Source organism: Leuciscus leuciscus (genome assembly GCF_965113295.1).
Source record: "Leuciscus leuciscus genome assembly, chromosome: 5".
Classification (NCBI taxonomy): Eukaryota; Metazoa; Chordata; class Actinopteri; order Cypriniformes; family Leuciscidae; genus Leuciscus; species Leuciscus leuciscus.
Genome location: NC_138729.1, coordinates 17,685,383 through 17,705,535, shown reverse-complemented (window position 1 = coordinate 17,705,535; position 20,153 = coordinate 17,685,383). Strand labels below are relative to the sequence as shown.

At 39.4% G+C, this 20,153-nt stretch overlaps 2 protein-coding genes across 3 annotated transcripts; one reads left to right on the top strand and one right to left on the bottom strand.

Moving 5' to 3' along the window:
- Positions 1-320: 320 nt before the first annotated feature.
- On the top strand, positions 321-14,090 carry LOC309498393 (solute carrier family 53 member 1). Its single transcript, XM_082169103.1, has 15 exons — positions 321-409; positions 536-587; positions 2,397-2,477; positions 2,559-2,755; positions 3,305-3,457; positions 3,552-3,632; positions 4,279-4,360; positions 4,581-4,768; positions 4,856-5,035; positions 7,661-7,823; positions 11,296-11,487; positions 11,572-11,732; positions 13,263-13,399; positions 13,631-13,816; positions 13,936-14,090. The coding sequence occupies exons 1-15, from the start codon at positions 341-343 to the stop codon at positions 13,994-13,996; spliced, it is 1,983 nt and encodes a 660-aa protein (XP_082025229.1). The 5' UTR covers positions 321-340; the 3' UTR covers positions 13,997-14,090.
- Positions 14,091-14,284: 194 nt separating this feature from the next.
- Positions 14,285-20,029, bottom strand: nacc2l (NACC family member 2-like). 2 transcript variants are annotated; one of them, XM_082169107.1, is made up of 6 exons: positions 18,490-20,029; positions 17,353-18,197; positions 17,089-17,265; positions 16,849-16,954; positions 16,532-16,629; positions 14,286-16,236 (listed from the first exon to the last, which is right to left on the bottom strand). In XM_082169107.1, exons 2-6 carry the CDS (start codon positions 18,149-18,151, stop codon positions 15,701-15,703), a joined length of 1,716 nt encoding a protein of 571 aa, XP_082025233.1. In that variant the 5' UTR covers positions 18,152-18,197; positions 18,490-20,029; the 3' UTR covers positions 14,286-15,700. The 2 variants fall into 2 exon arrangements, with proteins under 2 accessions (XP_082025232.1, XP_082025233.1); XM_082169106.1 differs by having other exon boundaries at positions 14,285-16,236; positions 17,089-18,197.
- Positions 20,030-20,153: the final 124 nt, after the last annotated feature.

Genomic DNA, 20,153 nt, shown 5'->3' with positions numbered 1-20,153 from the left:
CATGATATACATCTCTGAATTATACATGGGTTTAGTGATTCTTTGTGCTCTTGCACTGTGACTGCCCCTTCCTTTCATATATTCTATTGTTATGAGGCACACACACACACACACACACACACACACACACACACACACACACACACACACACACACACACACACACACACACACACACACACACACACACACACACACACACACACACACACACACACACACACACACACACACACACACACACACACACACACACACACACACACACACACACACACACACACACACACACACACCTGGAGAAACACTCAGTGCACTCAGTGCTGTTAAGAAAGTCAAAATGACATTGTCTGACCACCCGGATTTACAAATGATTCCTGAATGGAAGAAGCAATATATTAGCTATGAGGTGAGTTTAGTTTCATGCTCTTGGATATATTCTTCACACTTTCAACCTTTCAGAGATGTAGTACAATTGTAAGTGTAACTTAGCATGATTAATGAACCAAATAATGGAAAGCATTTTGTTTTTCAGACCCTGAAGTCTATGCTGAAACAGAAAGACAGGCTTAACATCAGTTGTTATGGTAAGAGCATCGGCATATTGGTTGTTTTAGATGGTGAATTCTAGTTATGTGAGAGTACTCCACTATCAAAATAACATTTCTTAGTAATTTGCATATTTGCATGAATTTTACACTGTTAAAATTAGTTTTAAAAAATGAATGATGTCAACTTAAGGCATATTTATGACCGTCATTTACAACAGTATAACCTCATAAATTATTCCCATTGGAATTAAATGCATGATAGATTTCTATGGCAGGTATCCTCACAATATCAAAGGTGAAGCAGGTCAAATGAATCATTAATAACTTTGCAAAGTTGAATGCTTAATGAGGGAAAGGATACACAGGGAGTTAGTGAATAATATTATAGTTTTTTTATTTGCTTTGGTTCTATTTTCTCAAGTAAGGTGTACTTTTTCAAAACTCCTAGTACAAAAATCCTAACTGATCACACTTGCAACACAGCAAGTCATTCTTTCAAAACCCGACCCCATGCTTTCGTTACAGTTATACACATTTCAGTCCACATAATCATTGTTTCAAACAAGATTATTGTAATATGTAATGAGAGCATTTGGATTAATCACTGAAACACAACAGTATGATCTTCTTTCAATTTAGTACTTTTTAGTACAATGCAACAAACATGTTTCATATGTTTCCTTGTTGCTGTAATAATTACAGTAATACAGGCTACAGTTGCCACATTAGAAAATACACTTATGACCTAACTTATGTAATTTAATCTATAATGTTAGTTATAGTATGTGTTATCAAAAGGCGTGGTGAAGTTATGAAACTGCCATGAGATTCTGCTAGAACAGAGATTTCTGGCAATACAGTAAATGTTTTCACTGTATACCATATGACTGAATCTATACTGTAGTGGACCTTAACAGCTGAAGGTGAGTTACAATAATGTGTCAGTCTCTACCATGGTAATCTGTTTACAGTATCGCATGGCATACATACTGATATGTAAGTGCTGTGTTTGTTGCCATCTGTCTCCCTTCTACTGATGCATCTCTGATCAATCTGATGTTACAGTATATAGTCAGTGACTGTTTCCTCTCCCTTGTACTCTATCCTGCTCTATGTTCACAAATGGCAAATTTCTCTCTCTCTCTCTCTCTCTCTCTCTCTCTCTCTCTCTCTCTCTCGCTCTCTCTCTCTCTCTCTTTCTTAGGAGACACAAAGGGCCCTATTTTAACAATCTAAGCGCATGGTCTAAAGCGCGCGGTGCAATTGCACTTTGGGCGTGTCCGAATCCACTTTTGCTAGTTTAACGACGGAAAAAATTATCACTATTCTCTTAATGAGTAATCGGTGTGTTTTGGGCGTAACGTAAAATAAACTAATCAGAGTCTCATCTCCCATTCCCTTTAAAAGCCAGTTGTGCTATTGTGCTAACAAAAAAAATATTGCAGTCTATTTCAGTTGCCTCAAAATAGCAACGCGCCAACAATGCACCGGAACACATCTAGTTTTCTTAGACCAGCACGCCCATGGGCGCACAAATAGACATTTGCTATTTAAACAACATGGCGCAGGATGTGAAAAGGATAACTGCGTTGGGCTGAAACAAGCAAGAAACACTTGCGTGGTGCCATATTGCGCCGGGTTTGTGATTTTGTGTATTGTACTAACACAATTAAAAATATGCTGAAATGTTTGAAAAAAGTGCACCTTTGATGATCTGTTGTCATATTAGTACTAAGAGTTTTGAGAATGTACACCTTTGTGAAAATAGTATAAAAACAAATAAAAACAAACTTTAAAAAAAGCTAATAAAAAAGATCTACCAGTAATAATGAGACCACTTTGTAGGAAACAGTCAAAGGTCTGTGACAGGGGAATTCTTCACATGCTGTGAGGAAGAGCTGAACAAGGTTAACCTCTTCTATTCAGGTAGACAACTCTAAAGTACTTAGAGCAGATCATTTACAATAAATGTAGATATATATTACCTACTGCATTTCTATATTACAGAGAAACTATCAGAAGCTCACAACAGACTGGAAACATTTGGGATCGTAGCTCAGGATGTTTCTGGATCTAAAGTTCAAGGAGATAATTGTGTCATCAGAACTTCCTCAACTATCAAAAGAAAAAACACTAATATAAAACAAATAAAATTGGCAGTTTGTGAGCTCTACCTGAGCCTGGCCTATCTGCAAAAATACCAGGTGGTCTTTAGAAATCTTGAAGATTTACATTTAGCAACACACACACACACACACACACACACACACACACACACACACACACACACACACACACACACACACACACACAAAAAAAAAAGAAGGTTTGGGGTCAGTAAGATTTTTTAAATGTTTATGAAAGAGTCTCTTATGCTCAGCAAGGCTGCATTCATTTGATAAAAAAGTAAAGTAAAACTAACAAGATTGTGAAATATTATCATAATTTAAAATAACTGTTATTTTTTTAAATGTAAAACGTAAAAACATTTATTATTATAATCATCAGAGTTGTAATATTCCACAAAAAAAAGTATTAAAAAAATAATAATATTTTTTTGCTGAATAGAAAGTTCAGTTTTGTAACATTATGAATGTCTTTACTGTCATTTACTTTACTGTCATAAAAAAGAAATCGTATTGACCACAAACTTTTGACAGGTAGTATATCAGTTGTCCTTAATGACTGGAGTGGTATAAAATAATACAAATTATTTTCATTGTGCATATACATTGTGCTGGACTGTTTCCTAGGAATTTAATTACAAATGTTTCTGCAAGATCACCATAAAGTACGATTCAAAGTTTGCTTCTGAACATGGCCAAAAATGGAGAAATGAGAGGCTTGACACATCTCTGCTCAACACAGACAGAGGCAAATGTGAACATCTCAGGTCTAAACTGGAGGTGAGAATGCAGGACCGTAACTGTTCCTTTAGTTAATTTCATTCATTACATAACATCCAGTCTCTGGATCAGTAAACTGAATGTAATTCTACAGACGTTTATGATTCAGCTGGAGGGGGGTGACAAACTGAGAGCAATGAAAAGACTTGAAGTCCCAGCAATGGACAAAACACTGGTAAGACGTGTCACCTGTGAATATGCTCCTGAATGATACAAGTGGCTCTGAATCAGCAGGTATACTGAAAAGTGCAAACAGACTAAGACTATTTATGAAAAGCAGACATTAAAATAAAATAACTGGCTTTAAAGGTTGTATTATTACCAAAACAAAGGATTAAAATCTTAAGTTTTTACTGTACTGTTTCAGAACACAACACAAAACACACACACACACACACACACACACACACACACACACACACACACACACAAAAATCCTATAGAAAAAAAGTGATAAATGCAGTAAAGTTCTCTTATTTATCTAAAATCAGATTTTCAATTGTTCAATGACATCATTTGATTTATTAATTAACATGTTTCACACATTTTTTTCTCATCCTGATATTATCCATATGCTTTTAGTTAAATATTATCTAAAAGTTTTTCTTCATACTTAGGCTTAATAATGGAGAATTAATCTACAGAGGTATGGAATAATCTGCATCCTCCGTCATGATATTTTCATGATGTTGAAGTCCTTTTGGAGCACTGAAGTCAATTTAGTCAAAATTTAATATAGAAAGAAATGGAAAATACAGTAGACATATAGTGCATTTTTTGAAGCCTCTTACACAATATAGTCTTTTTTCTTCTGTACAAAGAAAGTCGGAGTTTGGATAATGTTTCGGATTGGCTTTGTTTGCGGCCTCATCCTGGCCCTCCTTACCATTTTAACTTTCAGAGGTTAGTAAATTTACAACCTCTATCCTACTATTTATCTTAACAATTAACCAATTAATCACGTAACCAATCTATAACAATGGCATATCATTTCTAATGGGCCTCCATTCTATTATTAACCATTACTATGTGTGCAAAAATATAATTATGATAGAATGAATTTCAAGTCATATCTATTTGCCAGTGTACGCACTAACGTCCAATTGTTAACTTGTCTTGAAAGTGTTCAATGAAACAGACCTGGAGCTTCTGAAGCCTCAGCTGAAGCTTTACAAGGGAAGTTCCCTGCTGATTGAGTTTTTGTTCCTGATCGGACTGAACCTGTACTGCTTTAATACTTCAGCAATAAATCACAAGCTCATCTTTGGACTGGATCCCAGAGACCACCTCTCGTGCTACCATATTTTTGAGGTGAGTTGTGAAATCATTTATTTGAGTTTGTTTAGTACTCTTATGATTACTGTGCTGAGGCCTCATATATTTGACTGTGTAATGCAGATGGCCGGGGTTCTGACTGTGTGCTGGTGCGCTAGTGTACTGGCTAGTCTTCATCCTCCTGTGCTGTCAATCCCACAGCAGCTCCACCCACTACTTTTTCACAGCTTGCTCCTGTTTCTGCTACTAAACCCCTTCTCCATATTTCATGCTCAGGCTCGTCGCTGGCTCATGGTCACAATGGTAAGATATGACTAAGATAAGATTAATGCAGGGCATTAAGACTTGACTTTTGATTTTATTCACTCCACTTGTTTGTGTAGCGAGTCCCAGACAGACCGTTAGTCTGTGTTTATGTGGTGGAAAACTTTCAGTGACTCTCTCTGCAGGTTGCATTGATAGTTCAATTAGCCAGTAGGTGCTGACAAATGTCTTGAGTGAGTCACTGAACAATTAATTCAACCGATTTGTTCAAAACAATTCATTAAGGAATGAAACAGGTGACTTTGGTTACTTCTCATTTCTAATTTGTGCATTCTTGTTTCCTTTCCTTGAGAGTCAGCTCCACTCCCCTTAGTATGCAAGGGAAAGCTGCAAGGAAAGAAAATGAGGACAGAGGAATCGAAGGAAATCTTATTTGTATATTGGAATATTCTTGATCATTCGAGCGTCACTTCAAAGCATCAATGCTGTGCTCATGTTGTTGAAGTTTGGTTATTTAAAGACATTTTTAAGAATGTTTATTTGAACTGCAAAGGAAAAGCATAAATTAAAATTATTGTGACAGATGTGAAGGGGGAGGAGAATTTATACATGCGTCAGGTTTCTCAAAAAAAAAGACTTCTGCATAGGATACACCTGTGCATCCTCGCTCAAAACTCCTCTGGAAGTTTCCTCACTCCTCATGCCTCGCCTCTTCATAGTGCAGTTAGAGGGTTGAGATGTCCTTCAAGATGGCTTTCTTTGATCGGTTTCCAGGTCACAGGAAACAAGGAAGCATCAATTTGAGTTTTGAGAAGTACCCTTTCTTTACGAGTGAGTCATTGAATCAAGGGCGTAGGTTTGGCCTCAGCTTTGGTGGGGACATCCCCCCCCGGAATTCTTTTGTTGTAAGATACCAGTGCTTTAATGGCGATTTCAGACTGTTGGCAATACAGAATATCACAATACAGAAGTGAATCTACTTCATCTCATTATATTGTATTCTGACCCCAATACACCATCCTGTATACTGTCCCTAAAGAGCTAGTATAACTGTATAATCTCAAAAATGCACTCTCAAAAAATAAAAACCTGAGACTGTGTAATGCTGAACAACCAAACGTTTTATTTACATAAATTATTATGAAAAATGTCTCAGATCCACTGTTTATGTTGACTGCAAGATTCTAAGTTAAGGTCAGCTAATTAACATTCAGTGACTTGCTAACGTAGCATTCTATCATGATAGCGTGACTTCTATGAGTCTATCAGTGCTGCACAGCCTAATCAATACTCTTAACCTTAGTTGAAAGATTGCTGCTGCTAGGTTTAACTGTAACAACATGGTAACACATACTATCACCAATCAATACTATTTTCCACAGTAGAATCTGCATTTGAAAGCCTGGTCAGTCACTACTACTGCTAGTTTATCTGTGTGGCTAGTTATTTTGCCTACTTACACTCTGCTTTATGAAAAACCTTCGTATGTCCCCTTTCTTCTTCTTGGGTGGCATAGCTGATCTATCTACAAAGTACAAAAAGTGGCAAAAAACGGAATATTAAAATGTTTTACTCTGGCCTTTGTATGTGGCAGAGAGACAGCCCTGGTAACTTACCGTCGGCGTCGTCGACGCGCGCGCGCACACACACACACACACACACACCACCCGCTCGCTGCCAGTGCAAGCACAAAAGTAGTCCCGGCCCGCGCGCGTAGCCTGTCAGATACACCGCCGCCAATCAAATTACGGCGTTTCTTGTACTGTCGTTGTTTTGGCCGTTGGAATCGATCCAAATAGCAGCGCAAAGATCCAAATAGCAGTTCAAAGGAGCTTGCTAAATATTGGTGGGGACAAATTTGTCATCTCAAAATATTGATTGGGACTAGCGTCCCCCCCTAAACCTACGCCCATGCATTGAATCATTTATCCAACTGATCTGTTCAAAAACCTGAATTTATTAAGGAACAAAACAGCATTACTGTGTTCTAATTATAAGTTACTATTACATTTTAATTATATATTACAATAAATAATATGTTCTAACCATATATTGTTATTAATTTACATAATTAATATGTTACATAGAAATATGTAAGCAAAAGAATTGCTTGTCCCAAAAACACTACTTGTTGAACTAGCTTCACCAGCTCCGGTTTACTTAAGAACAGCACAACTATGCTGGTCCACCAGCTAAACCAGCACTAACCAGCATAAACTAGCCTGGACCAGCATGGAATTCATGCTGGTTTACTGGATTTTTCAGTAGTGTACACATTTGTTGATCATAGTATTTTAATTCATTATAGTAATCGAGAACAAACTAGTTTGTAGCACAAATAGTTTTACCATTTACTGCACTTTGCTATTCTTATAGTTATTTACCTCTAGCGGCTCATGAATCTGAGGTTGCATGCATTTATAGAAAGCATCCTTATTTTGCAAAGCAGAAGAAACCAACCTTGGCAGACATTCTAATGTTTGTGTTGAAACTTTGTCTGTATTAATAACTAGGGTAGATATGTTGTCAACTATAGTGCCTGCCTTGTTGTATCTTTTCTGTAAAATGTTTTGCAATAGCACATATTTTATCAGCAGTGGTCTCTAGAGAATGCATCAGCATACACAATGTCATCATTTATACATTAAAATACCCATATCACAGTGTAAGGTCTTGGCAGCCCCCTTCCAGCCTGTGGGCTTTTCAGAATGCTGGCTAGCTGATCAATTCAACAGTCTAAGCCCTCTGTTCCTTGGCTTGAGGGATCTGCTGTGCTTCTATCAGATCAACTGGAGAGATATGTGGTCTGACAGCCCTCCATCCGCAGGTAAGAGGGGACTAATCCTAAACCAATTGCTACTGAATTTGTGTATTATATTATATTATATTATATTATATTATATTATATTATATTATATTATTTAACATTGTCAATAGATTAAAAAACAACAACTAATTAATCACACCTAATTTTAATATATTTTTATTGTAATAATTTCACATTTTATCTCCAAATTAATGTATTAATAGAAACAACATAAAGACAGTGGCCTAAATTTTAATGGCATCTTTATGAAAGAAGGCCAGTATCACCAATGCCAATACTGCTACTGATGTCTCTATGAAATTGTTGAGTTTTTTTTTCCTCTATTTGAGCAATTAAGTAAGGGATAATGTAGAGCGAGGCGTTTGTTATAGCGAATACAACCCCGACAGCCTGAAGGGGTTGTATTCACTATAACAACCGCCTCGCTCTACATTAACCCTGCTTATTACATGGCTACCTACCAAATAAATCAATAATTTGACATAAAATATTGATTTAGAAATGAGTTTATTGATTTAAAAACAATTGTATTGCTTCCGCTAAAGAAAATAGTCCGTTCCGTCTCTACGGTTAGAATCCTGCGTCCATAGCAACGTTTTTCATGGCAAAGGTGTGTTATACTTAGCACCGCATTCTACTAGGGCTGGGCGATATATCGCATGACATTGTTATGCGCATCTCGTCAGTAAAGCCGGTTCCTTGATTAGTAGTAAATCGCCATCACCTGCTTTCAGATGGAGCGGCATTTACTACACAGAGCCGTAGTTCACTGACAAGCTGAGCCATATCGCATTAATTATCACGGACGTATCGTCATGCGATATATCGCCCAGCCCTACATTCTACATTAGAATTCAACCAAGCCATGTAATAAATATTTTTAACACGTCAAAATGAAAAATATTAATCGCATGTGTTAACGCGTTCATTTTGACAGCACTAATTATATTATATTATATGGCAGGATTGAAAATATTGATTTCTCAATTTCTCATTTTCTCATTCTCAATCCACCAATATCAATACTTAAATCTCAAGCATCGATCTATGTTGTTTTCAGTTGATGCATGCACTTAAACTACTTCATTATTTGTAGTGCGCCTCCTGCCTAAACAGAACCATCAGCGTTAAACAAGCTTATGCTAAACCTCTGTTGAGTTAGTTAAATGTGAAATACTTGCACTGCCTTAGCCGTTGAATGAGCGTCCAGAGACAATCTCAGGAGAAAGTCTTGGTGGTTCAGTAGTTTGATGGTGGTGAAGTTGCAATCAAGTTCTTCTGGATTTAATGAAGACATGATGAACTTGCGATTTTAGCCTGACTCTGTAGTTGTCGTCGGGAGAGAGGAAAGTTACGACATGGCTTGATGTGTTGAGGCCCTGCCAGCCCGGCTCGGACTGGATGTCTCCAGTCTTTTCACGCAAACAACAACCAGAAGAAGAAGGAAGAGTGAAGCGGTCACTGAGATAGTGCCCTTAAACGTCCACAGAGGCCACACCTCTGGAGTTTGGCTTCAATGGCCAATGAGAAATGTGTATTTTTCAAGCGGGAAAATGTTCTTTGTTTGGAAGCTAACTCAATTGCATGATCAGTGTCAGCTGGCAGTTTGTCCCTTTATGCTCTGATTAATTAGCCTGGATGCCAGCCGAACTTGGCCCCGCCCGCAACATTTTTAGGTCGGGAAGTTCGGTCTGGACTTGATCTGTTGTGGAGCTATTATGCTCGAACCAGAGCTGTTCGGACCAATCAAATTGTCAGGGCGGGCTATATACAATGATGGACATTTGATCAACTGTAACGTAATCATCCACGTCATCAACAAGTGCTTGGGTTGAATTCGTTCGTTTACAACAAAGATGACTGCCGCTGGAGAATTGAGATTTCACAAGTTCACACTTACAAATAAGTCAGATAGAATAAATGCATATTTGGCGTGCTGCCCGAGGAGAGGCTCCGGGCTCGGTATTCGGCCCGAACCCAAAGTACTCCCCCCGTGTTCCAGGCTGTGGAAGAACAGGCCAAGAGTGAGTGGAGGGATGCTGAATACTGTCAAGGAATGTTAGGTGAGTTGACAGAGTGAATAATTATATGCTTCCTCTCATACTGATAGGGTAGACATGGTAATTGTTTGATGACAAGTTGATTGGATTGATTATTTGATGATTGATCCTCCCGAACTTTGTTTATGAAACATCATGTGTAGATTCCACCATCGCGTCTATTATAGAAGATATCAACAGCGCATTCATTTTAAAAGAGGAACAGAGAAACGCGATCAAGGCATTTGTCGATCAAAAAGATGAATGAAGAACATACGTCACTTACTCTGTTGCTCTGATTGGTTGTAGGTCTATCCAGTTGAGTGCAGAGGCATTTTCTTTCCTGGTTCGGTTGAAACACGCCCCATAATCACAGCACAATGGAGCAGTATCAGACTCATATTCTGAATCTGAGTATGATGATGTCAGGCTACTGATTAATATAACAAGCATACAATGCATGCTATAAGGAGGTGATATTCAGGAAATAGCGTTCAACACTACATTAAATAGGAGGGTAGGCCTTCCAGCAGCCTCGAACACTATTGCCGAATTTCTTCATCGGCGTGTTTCAATGAGGCTTCAGTTGTTTCCCCATGTCAGTTACTGACGCACTGTCGAGTGAACCGAACTCAAAAAACTGCCTTATGTGAAACTTAAATGTTTGAAACTTAAATGTTAAATTTTAAATGAAACTTAAATGTTATTTTAAGCTGTAATTTTATAACAGTGTACTACTGACAGGATTCCAATGTTATATCCAAACAAATCGATATAGAATCGAATTGAATCGAAAACAGAATTTAATTGATATGCAAGCTTGTGAATTAACATAAATCATAAAATTTGTATCAATGCCAAGACATATTGTATTATGTACTGTGAATGGAACACAAGAGTATGCTGTTATATTTAAAGTTTCCCTGTAGTCAATAATTGTATCCCTTGAAACTCATCTTTGATCACCAAAATGACATATTTAAGTTTTTATCTAAAAAAAAAAAAAAAGAAATTCGTAATGCCTTAACATAGCTTGAATGTAACTCTACACCCTTGCCTCATTTAGTATACGCAGTTCTATGAATATGCAAATTAGCCCCGCCCCCACTCTTGACCATCACACATTTACGTGATTGGTTACAAGGTAGTTTGTGATGTCAGAAACACCAGCGATTTCAAACCACGTTTTTGAGATTGTTTTTGGTTCATTGCTGTTTTAAGGAGAAAACACTCAGAAATGGTGCATTTGCACTTGGCTTGTCTTAAATCATATTAAAAACACCACATACACATATAAACAACATTAAATACTTGATTTTCACCACAGGGGAACTTTAAGTAAAATTAAGTTTTAGGACAGAACTACTTCAACCTCAAACCTCTTTTTATTCCTGTGATGTTTTTTAGTTGATATTTTCTTCTGTTTGTTACAGTGAGTCTGGACTGTGGACAGTATAGTATGGCTGTAACCTGTCTGATCCAGTGTTTTCCACCATGGCTTAGATTTGCACAATGCCTGAGGTGCTTCTGGGACACTGGCCACTCGTCACATCTCCTGAATGCAGGAAAATACTTCACTGTGTTTCTTATGGTCACATTCGCCGGCCTCTATAACATGGCTAGGGGTACACAACCAAATAAATAGGTAGCATTTAGGATTCTTGAAAATGTTACGATGCTCAGTCTATTTGTGTGTATATGTGTAATAGAGAGATCTGCCCTGCTTGTGGAAGGGAGGATATACCTGTACATATGGGCCGTGGCTACCTGTACGGGTGTTCTAGTTACAGTGAGTTGGGATTTAAGGATGGACTGGGGATTACTTCAGGGAAACGGCCTGCTAAAAGACGAGTTGGTGTACTCTCAACAGGTAAGTTATTATAAAAATTATAACATAATTAGAACTGGCCCCCCGACTGAGCCTGGTTTCTCCCAAGGTTTTTTTCTCTCTTCTGTCACCTAATGGAGTTTGGATTCCTTGCCACTGTCGACATGAAGACATCTTTTTTTTCATTTTTTTTTTCATAACTGCTTTATAGATGAAATGTACTTATTTAATAACTGATGATCTTTACAATGGAACTGAATCAACACTAAACGGACTTCAGCTGAACAACAGCCGAAATATTTTACTCTTTCATTTATATTCTAACAATGATAAATCAGTGGTAGATGATGAGACAGAGTTAGGAGAATTTTGTGAGGGAGGGGCACTGCTACGCCTTTGTGCGGGCTGTTTTGTTTCCATGGTGACAGATTGGCAAATCTCTCCAGGATTGTGGCTAGTTAACAAGAAAAAAAAGAAAAAAAAAAGAAAAAAAAAAAGTATCAAGCATTTTCCCTTGATTGAAAATCTAATAGGGTCTTGAATGTTTATTTTAGGTTATATATACTGGTTATATATACTGAAAATAATACAACAAAGTTTGTTTCTAGAAGAAAATTGCATCATCGTCCACCTTAAGTCAGATCAAAAATATTGTTGAATATTAAATGTCCCCAACTAATCAAGCCAAAAGCCAAGGCAACTGTTATGCAAACAAACTGTGAGTTAGTTTGCTAGATATTTCAATTAACTTGTAATTAACATGTTTGTATATAGTACAAAATAAACATGTAAAGTTCTGCTATCTTGAGCTATGAGTTATTTAACTTAAAAACTTGAGTTAGTTTAGGCTACTTAAATGTTTTGAGTTAATCAGCATCCACAAATGTTTTGAATATTCTGAATTTATCAGGTTTTACAGTGTACTACAGTGCTTTTCAAGTATAACAGTGACTGTAAAGTATATTTAAAATATAGGATAGGCATATTTTGAGTTTTGGTATTAATGCTAGTTTTTGGGCTAGTTTAATTAGGCTATTTTTGATTGGCCAAAGGGCTGATTTTGTTAAACAGATCTGGCAACCCTGTTAAGACAACAGTCCTTATTGCACTATATTGAAACTATATAGCACTATATTGAAAATAATGACCATGATATTATTTAAAATTTCACCTTTTAGTTAGTGAATAATGAAGAATATACATTTTTGGTAAATCTTTCCTTTAATGTATGCACAAGCCCGCACATTAAACAGGTATTTGAAGGTAATTCTTAACAGTAACAGTCCATAATCTAAGTTACAAAAAACATTTAGCAGCAGTTATACTGTTTACTAAACCCTTCTGCTATCACTATTTAAGATCAAGCATTACTCGGTCAAATTGACCATATAACAGCTCAAAGTCACATTTTGTTGTGCATGATTTAGTCTGTTTGGTGACAGTGAAAGCCTTTATCACTGGCATCGCATGAAGGTTCAGGCTGAAAAGGTGCCACTAAATGAATCTCTTTTAAAGGGTATAAGGGGTCAAACTGTGCTGCAACTGCTCTTATTGAGAGATGTGCTCTTGCAGTTGTACTACTATGCAGCCATGCTGGCGGATGTGCTGTTGCGGGTCTCCTGGGCTATAAATATCCTCCTGGCTCAGATGAAGGATTCATCTGCAGCTGCCACTGCAAGTGCCCTGCTGGCACCACTGGAAGTCCTCAGGTTCGATTTCAGTCACACGCTCTAAGCAACTTGTAATCCAGGATGATCAGCGCAAATTACATTTTACTATAATTTAATTTTTTAACGGTGGCTGCTGACTCATAGGAAAAATATTCAGTATTAGATTGTACTTTGAGCAATCTCATTTTAGGAAAGGTTATCTGATTATTTAGCAGAATATTTCTTATTTGGTGTATTCTTTTCCTTAATTCTTTCTTTCTGTTCAACCAGACGTTGTATTTGGAATCTCTTTCGGCTAGAGAACGAGCAGCTGAAGAACTGTGAGAAATGTTGTGCTGTTCGTGATTTCTGGAACATCTGGAGGCATCTGGAAAAGGATCAGAATGTGATGTATAAAGACCATAACAAAATCACCACACATGGCACAATATGCTGTTTACCTTTCCCAAATCAGAGGTTATTGTCTGGGACAGCTGCTGAATCTGTTCCATCTTAGCAGCATTTGTTTTCTTGTTTAATAATTCAAAGAACATAGTCAATGATATCTGAAAATGAACAATGTTGTTCTTTTGCAGGGTAAAGGAGACAAAACTGCCTGCTGGGGGAGCAGATGCAGAGATTCGTCCATGTATTTAAAGAAGAAAATCTGTCTGTATGGAAATGAACAAAATTCATTTGAGATATAGTTGTGCACTGCAGGTAGGCAAATGAGATGTTGGATAAGAAAATTATAATCCTATCAACCATAATTCATTCTGTAATTATCTCTGTATATCTAGACCTCATTGAGACATTTCACATGTATTGTCTTTTCTGCATTCAAGTAAAACTGAGCTAATGTTTTCATGTTTTATCTATTAAATCAGTTTCACTGTAATGAAGCAAAAGCCCTTTTTTATCAAACAATAATGGTGACCAAATAGGCATAACCTAATTATCCCTCAAAATAATCCTTTCCTTTATTTCACTTCCAAAAACAATCATACAATCGTGTTTCAAATGTCCAGACCAGCTGATATGCAGAAGAAAAAAAAACAAAAAAAGAAAAGAAAACAAAAAAAAAAACAGGCAAGCATTTACTATACAGCAGCTTGAGAACAAGAGAGATTAAAAAGCTTGAGAGGGAAAACTGAGAGTCCAGGCTACTCTCTAGAGAACTGTTGTTCTCTGTTCAGCTTCCCTTACTGTACTGAACTCAGCAGTCCCACAGTCAGCTTTGTACATAGCAACCCCACTGTCCGACTGGAGTTAAAGCAGTATAGTTGATTTCTGAAGCATGTAAGTTGTGTTATATTAAGGAGAGCCTTTGTCCTTCACTTGTTTTTGCCATGCAGAAGTCCATAATCCATTTGTTTCTGTAATTGGCAAGACTATTTAGTCAGAAATGCCAGAGCTTGTGCATCACATGCATTCATAAAAAAACGCACTGCCGATTGCCTTAATGTACTGAGCTTGAATATGTGCCTGCATTTACGTATGCTAAGTGGCTCCATGAAAGAACCTTACGTCTTATACAGTCATGCTCAGATGTTTACAAACCCCTTGGGGAATCAGACATTTGCAATATTTTTGAAAAATAAGATATAAAATCCTATTTTTTTTATTTTATTTACTGTTCTGAAGAAGCTGCATAACACATATTTATGTTTTTATAAGAAAAAAATAATAACTTAAATGACACCAAATATCCTATTCAGATGTTCACATACCTTTGATTCTTGGTATTGTGTGTTGCCTCAAGCATCACAGTTTTGCATCAAGTCCCTAAATTGTCCATAGTGGCAAAACTGGATCTCAAAATTAGATTTCCAATGTAGGGAAAAACTCAAATGTGCAGAGCATGCTGGGAAACCAAATAACTTTACAGGACCTGGAGGCTTTGTCAAAGAACAGTTTCACTGCTCAGGACAAACCATAAACTCATGCACAACTATCACAAAAGTCTACAAACACTCATTGATGCTTGAGGCAATATATGATATTAAAAACCTAGGGTATGTACATTTTTGAAAAAGATTAGTTATTGTTTTTCAGTTTATTCAGTTAATATGTCTTGTGGAATATGTGTAAATATATGCCAAATAGCTTCATAAGGACAGTAATAAATTAAAAACATTTTGTAGACTGCAAGGGGAAGGGAAAAATGTGAGCACAACTGTATTTAATGCAGACGTTCTTCAGTATATCCTGGAACATTTTTTTTTTTTTTATCTGTCCAGATTTCATGATCATGCAGCTTTAATTTAATGTTCAGTGGCATGGGAGATTTGCCTTTATTGATAGTGATCCTTTTTGGTGTGAGAAGCTGCAGACCAGTTTTTAAATCGTATGAAGTAGAAGTCACTGATCCTCTTTAAGTGGTCTCTGTCTGTTCTGTTCCTCTTTCTGTGATCTGGGGCTGCTGGATGCCCGCTCTTTTTCCCCTTTCTTGCTGGCTGGGTTGAGAGCGAGCACACTGGCTGCTCTCTCGGGACTCTCCGGAAGCCTTTCAACTTCCTGCGGGTTGTCGGACTCTTTGGCTCGGCCTGGCTCAGTCTTGGCTGCTTCACCTTTTTGGGACCTCTCTTCCATATTGAAGTGAGAGCCATTCCTCAGTGTCTCTCTGCAGTCTCCATAGAGATGCTGCTCCAGAGTCAGATTTGACGCTGCCAGGTGTTTGAACTCTGACTCAAAAGGAAAGCCACCACCTGGATGGGTGGCTCCTTCCACCTGGCTGAGGACCGCAGTCCCCCTGTACACCTCGATCGCCTCTGGAAGCATGGACTTGATCTTGGGGAGCCAGCGCTTGCGAACTCTCCGGGCATTGGTGCACATGTCTGCGGCAATCACATTCATCTCACTTTCTTTGAAGTTAGGGGCAAAGTTCTGACAGTAGACTAATGACAAAACAGAGAGAAAAAAAAAAAAAAAAGAAAAGAATATCAATGCTTCCAGTCAGCATTAAACCTATTTCAGTTCAATTTCAATGTGACATTTCCAAATGAAACAGTAGACAAGTTTGTGAGGTGTAACTGATTGGTTCATGAAAAGTGGAGATTGGAGGCAAGGAAAGATTTGATGAAAGATGAAAGCAAAGCTTTTTTGGAGCAAAGTAAACTATGGAATCATGCACACTAAGACCAGGCACACACACAAAATATGATCAATTTTGTTTGCTTTAACATCACTCACGTTTCACTGTGTTGAGTATGCGGCTGTCCAGTGGTTTGCGATTTGGATCACAGTTGGAGGAACGTATTCCAGTCCCACAGCTGTCAGCAAGTGTATTCCTGCAGTCAAAATACCATAGTCAACCACTGGAGGGCACACACACAAAAATTTTCCAAAACACCATGCGGCCCCTACAGTTATCAAACCCAATATACTGAAACATTTGAATATGAGGACATCTCTGCTTGGTTATTTTGACTGCAGAACTGAAATCTTAGTATTTCAGACATTCTACAGATACACATTCATGCTTGTTACACATTTGTAATGTTTCAGACCTGTCAAAAAAAGCAGCTAGAAGGCGTCTCAGCAGGACTTTGTGCTTGACCCCAGCACAGAGGTGACAGTTCATCAGCTGTCCACGAGTCATGAAGACACCAGATCCTTTCACAACACCAACAACAGAGAAACAAGGAGACCTTAGCTCTGAATCAGTGAATCAAATGACTCAGTCTGAACTGATAAATAATTCAGATGGACATGGAGTTTCAGACAGGCTGGTATTATTCAGGCCTCACCTCCAATCAGCTCCAGTCTCTCTCCAGGGTCGCCCTCTGTGTAAAGAGCAGGATGGCAACGGTAGCCGATCTGGCTGATGAGTCCGGCAGGCAGAGCCTCTCTGTCTCCTCCCAACAGCACACAGAAACGGTTCTCCAAGGACAGAGGCAGGGAGGACACCTCCATCTTCTCTTGCACTGGGAAGAGACACAAAAGATCACACTCACAGGAATGAATCTTGAGCTGCAACGGAGCGAAAGAGAAGTCCATTAAACGACATTTACTGCTATAGATCCCAGACGAGCCCCCAAAGATCTTTCCGTTTGTCAGGCTTTCGTACGAGTCGTCTTCAAAGTCCTCCTCTTCGTTTTGGTGTGAAGTTGGGCTGTCTGTTGTCGGGAGGCTAGAGGCACCGGGGCTGGCATGATCTCGGGTCGAGTGCTCGTAAGCATGCATCACGGGTATGATCCCGTTCACACCTCCACTGGTGTAGAAAAGAGTCCCATTCCTTAAAGATCTGCCCCTAGGTCCCCTATCCTCATCTGAGTGCTTTAGCTCTCCATTCCGAGCACACACCGGGGTCTCCAACTTTTCTTCCTTGATCTTGCAGAGAGTTGTGGGCTGGTCGCCTAGCAACAGGGAGGAGTTGTTGTTATTTGGGCTAGGGGGATCGTCTGTGGCAGATGTCTGTGAGTCGCAGTACGGAGCGCTTGCCTTGAACATGAGGTCCATTCCCCGCTCCACGATGTTCTGGATTTGAAGATAGCCTGCGGTGTACATGACCATCAGCTGATCGCTGGCACTCACCGTCATCCGGCCCGTGTAGCAGAATGACAGAATCTGCTGGAAGCAGGATGGGGCCACAGATGAGGGCAACTCAAAGAGTGTCTGGGCACTACCGCTAAACAGATCACGGAAGTATAGGCTGCTGGCTGCTAAAACGGCGCGATGGGCCTTGAAGGCCTGTCCATTGACCATAATGGCCACATCGCAGTGCTGGCCCAGCAGCCGCTGTTCGTTCAGGCTGTCCAGAACAGTGCTGCCAAAGTTTGGAATCTCCATGTGCAAGAGTTGAGACATCATGCCCGTTTCAGATCTCTGGAAAAGACAGGATGTTCTCACCAGACATCTAAGACAGAAAAAAGTCAAAATGAAGGTGGACCGGCTTGATGAGGTAACAAACAGAAAATTACTACATTCAAAAGTCACACAATGTTTATCTGGTGCAGACACAGCAGAAAAATGCGACAGAAATGCTGCACAGCAACTCCCTTGGTAAACAGCTCTCTTCACCCCAACATTACTAGAGTCTCCATGTTTGGCAACTCAGCATAAGCTTGCCTGGAGTATTCAAAAGAAGCTGAAAAGTGACCCACAAACCCACCCGCCCACCCTCCCTCTCCACCCCGCCACTACCTGACCTCTATAGCAGAATCTTCCGAGATGAGAGAGAGAGAATGCGGGCAGGCTCCTCAAAGCAGCTCAGCATGAGGAAATGTAGCTTGAGAAGCAGAGAGATACGTCTCAATCCGTCCTCTTCCTCCTCGCACAGGACTGAATCAGAGAGAGGGAAAGCAAGCGTCTGTGTGCAATCGATGCACCATCTACTGTATGTCACAGAAAGGGGGAGAGAGGCTATAGGCACAGACACAGAGACTAGGGAGAGAGGGGGAGGGAGTGAGACTGGAGGAAAGTCATTTAAGGACACAGAGTGAGAGAGAGAGATCGAGCGAGAGACAGAGAAAGAGAGAGAGCCTGATGCGGATAACTGCCCTGCAGAGAGTAAACGTGTTCATGTGCGATGAAGACAAAAGACAGGCAAGGCAGAATGAGAGAGAGAGAGAGAGAGAGAGAGAGAGAGAGAGAGAGAGAGAGAGAGAGCAATGGCTCACTTTTATTTGAACATCATCACACGAAGAAAAGACAAGATCGGGAGCGTTTACCCCCGCATGCACCAACCCGAACGTGTGCAGACACATAATCCATCAGAAGCCGTCTCTGCCATGAGCGGCTCCGTGCTCAGGATTATTTACATTAAGGGCAGACAAATGGTGTGTGCCAGGAGAGCAGCTCTGCATTGCAGTCCCTGTCACAGGCTGGCATGCTCAGTACAGAGTCTGCATACCCAATCAGATGTGCCAACACGACATCAGACAGATACTCAACCGATAAGAGAAAGAAAAGAGATAGACTCAGCCTCAAAGCTGCCCTGAATGTCAGATCAGTACATCAAACCGAGAAGCATTTTAAGGTGGCACATATTAGATGGATGGCTCAAAGACTGTATTGTGCGAGTAAGTGTTGAGTACAGAGCAGTGGGGCAGTAAAGCAGCGTCTCTCAGTAAAGTGGGGAAGAAGGCGATGTGCTTCCGCCTCTGATTTGCTGGATTTTAACGCTGAGACGCCGACGGGCTACGGCGTGAGTCAGCGCTAAACTGCCGTGTTCCAGTCTTCTGTCTAATATCAACAGCAAAAAATTATAATAAATCAATAAAGTGTTGCAGACACACACCCTGTGAATGCTGCAAAACTTGATTCTAGCTGTCTGTCTTGTCTTTTTAAAAACAGTGAAACTGTGTCAGCCTGGAAAAAAGCAAAACGTGACACATTAACTCGTCTCTTGAAGAAACTGCCCTCAAACTTTTGTTTCCAGTGTGAAATGCACACAGTCATTGAGGAAAACGTCCCCTTCCAGTCTGAAGAGATGAACATAGTAAGATAGTTTACATTTGGAAACAAGAGTGCCTGTGCAGACATCTGTTAAGTTGACAGCTGGAGCTCTAGTAATGGACAGTGTTAGTATGGTCACATGTATGATGTCCCTGGGGAGAACAGACTGCAGTCTGAGCTGGTGGAGAAAGGGAGACTCCATACTGCCTCCTAGAGGGTAGACACAGACTTACAGCAATAGAAAACTCGAATGACCTATCAATGTGCTTAGACTTTAAGCTGCAGTTACACTGTGTTCTCAGAATGGCACATTCAACTGTCCTCCTGGAAAATTATCATTTAAGAATTGCTGCTCAGAAAATGCATCTCAAAATGAAACATTTACACCCTATGTTTTACACCCCATGTAGCAGAA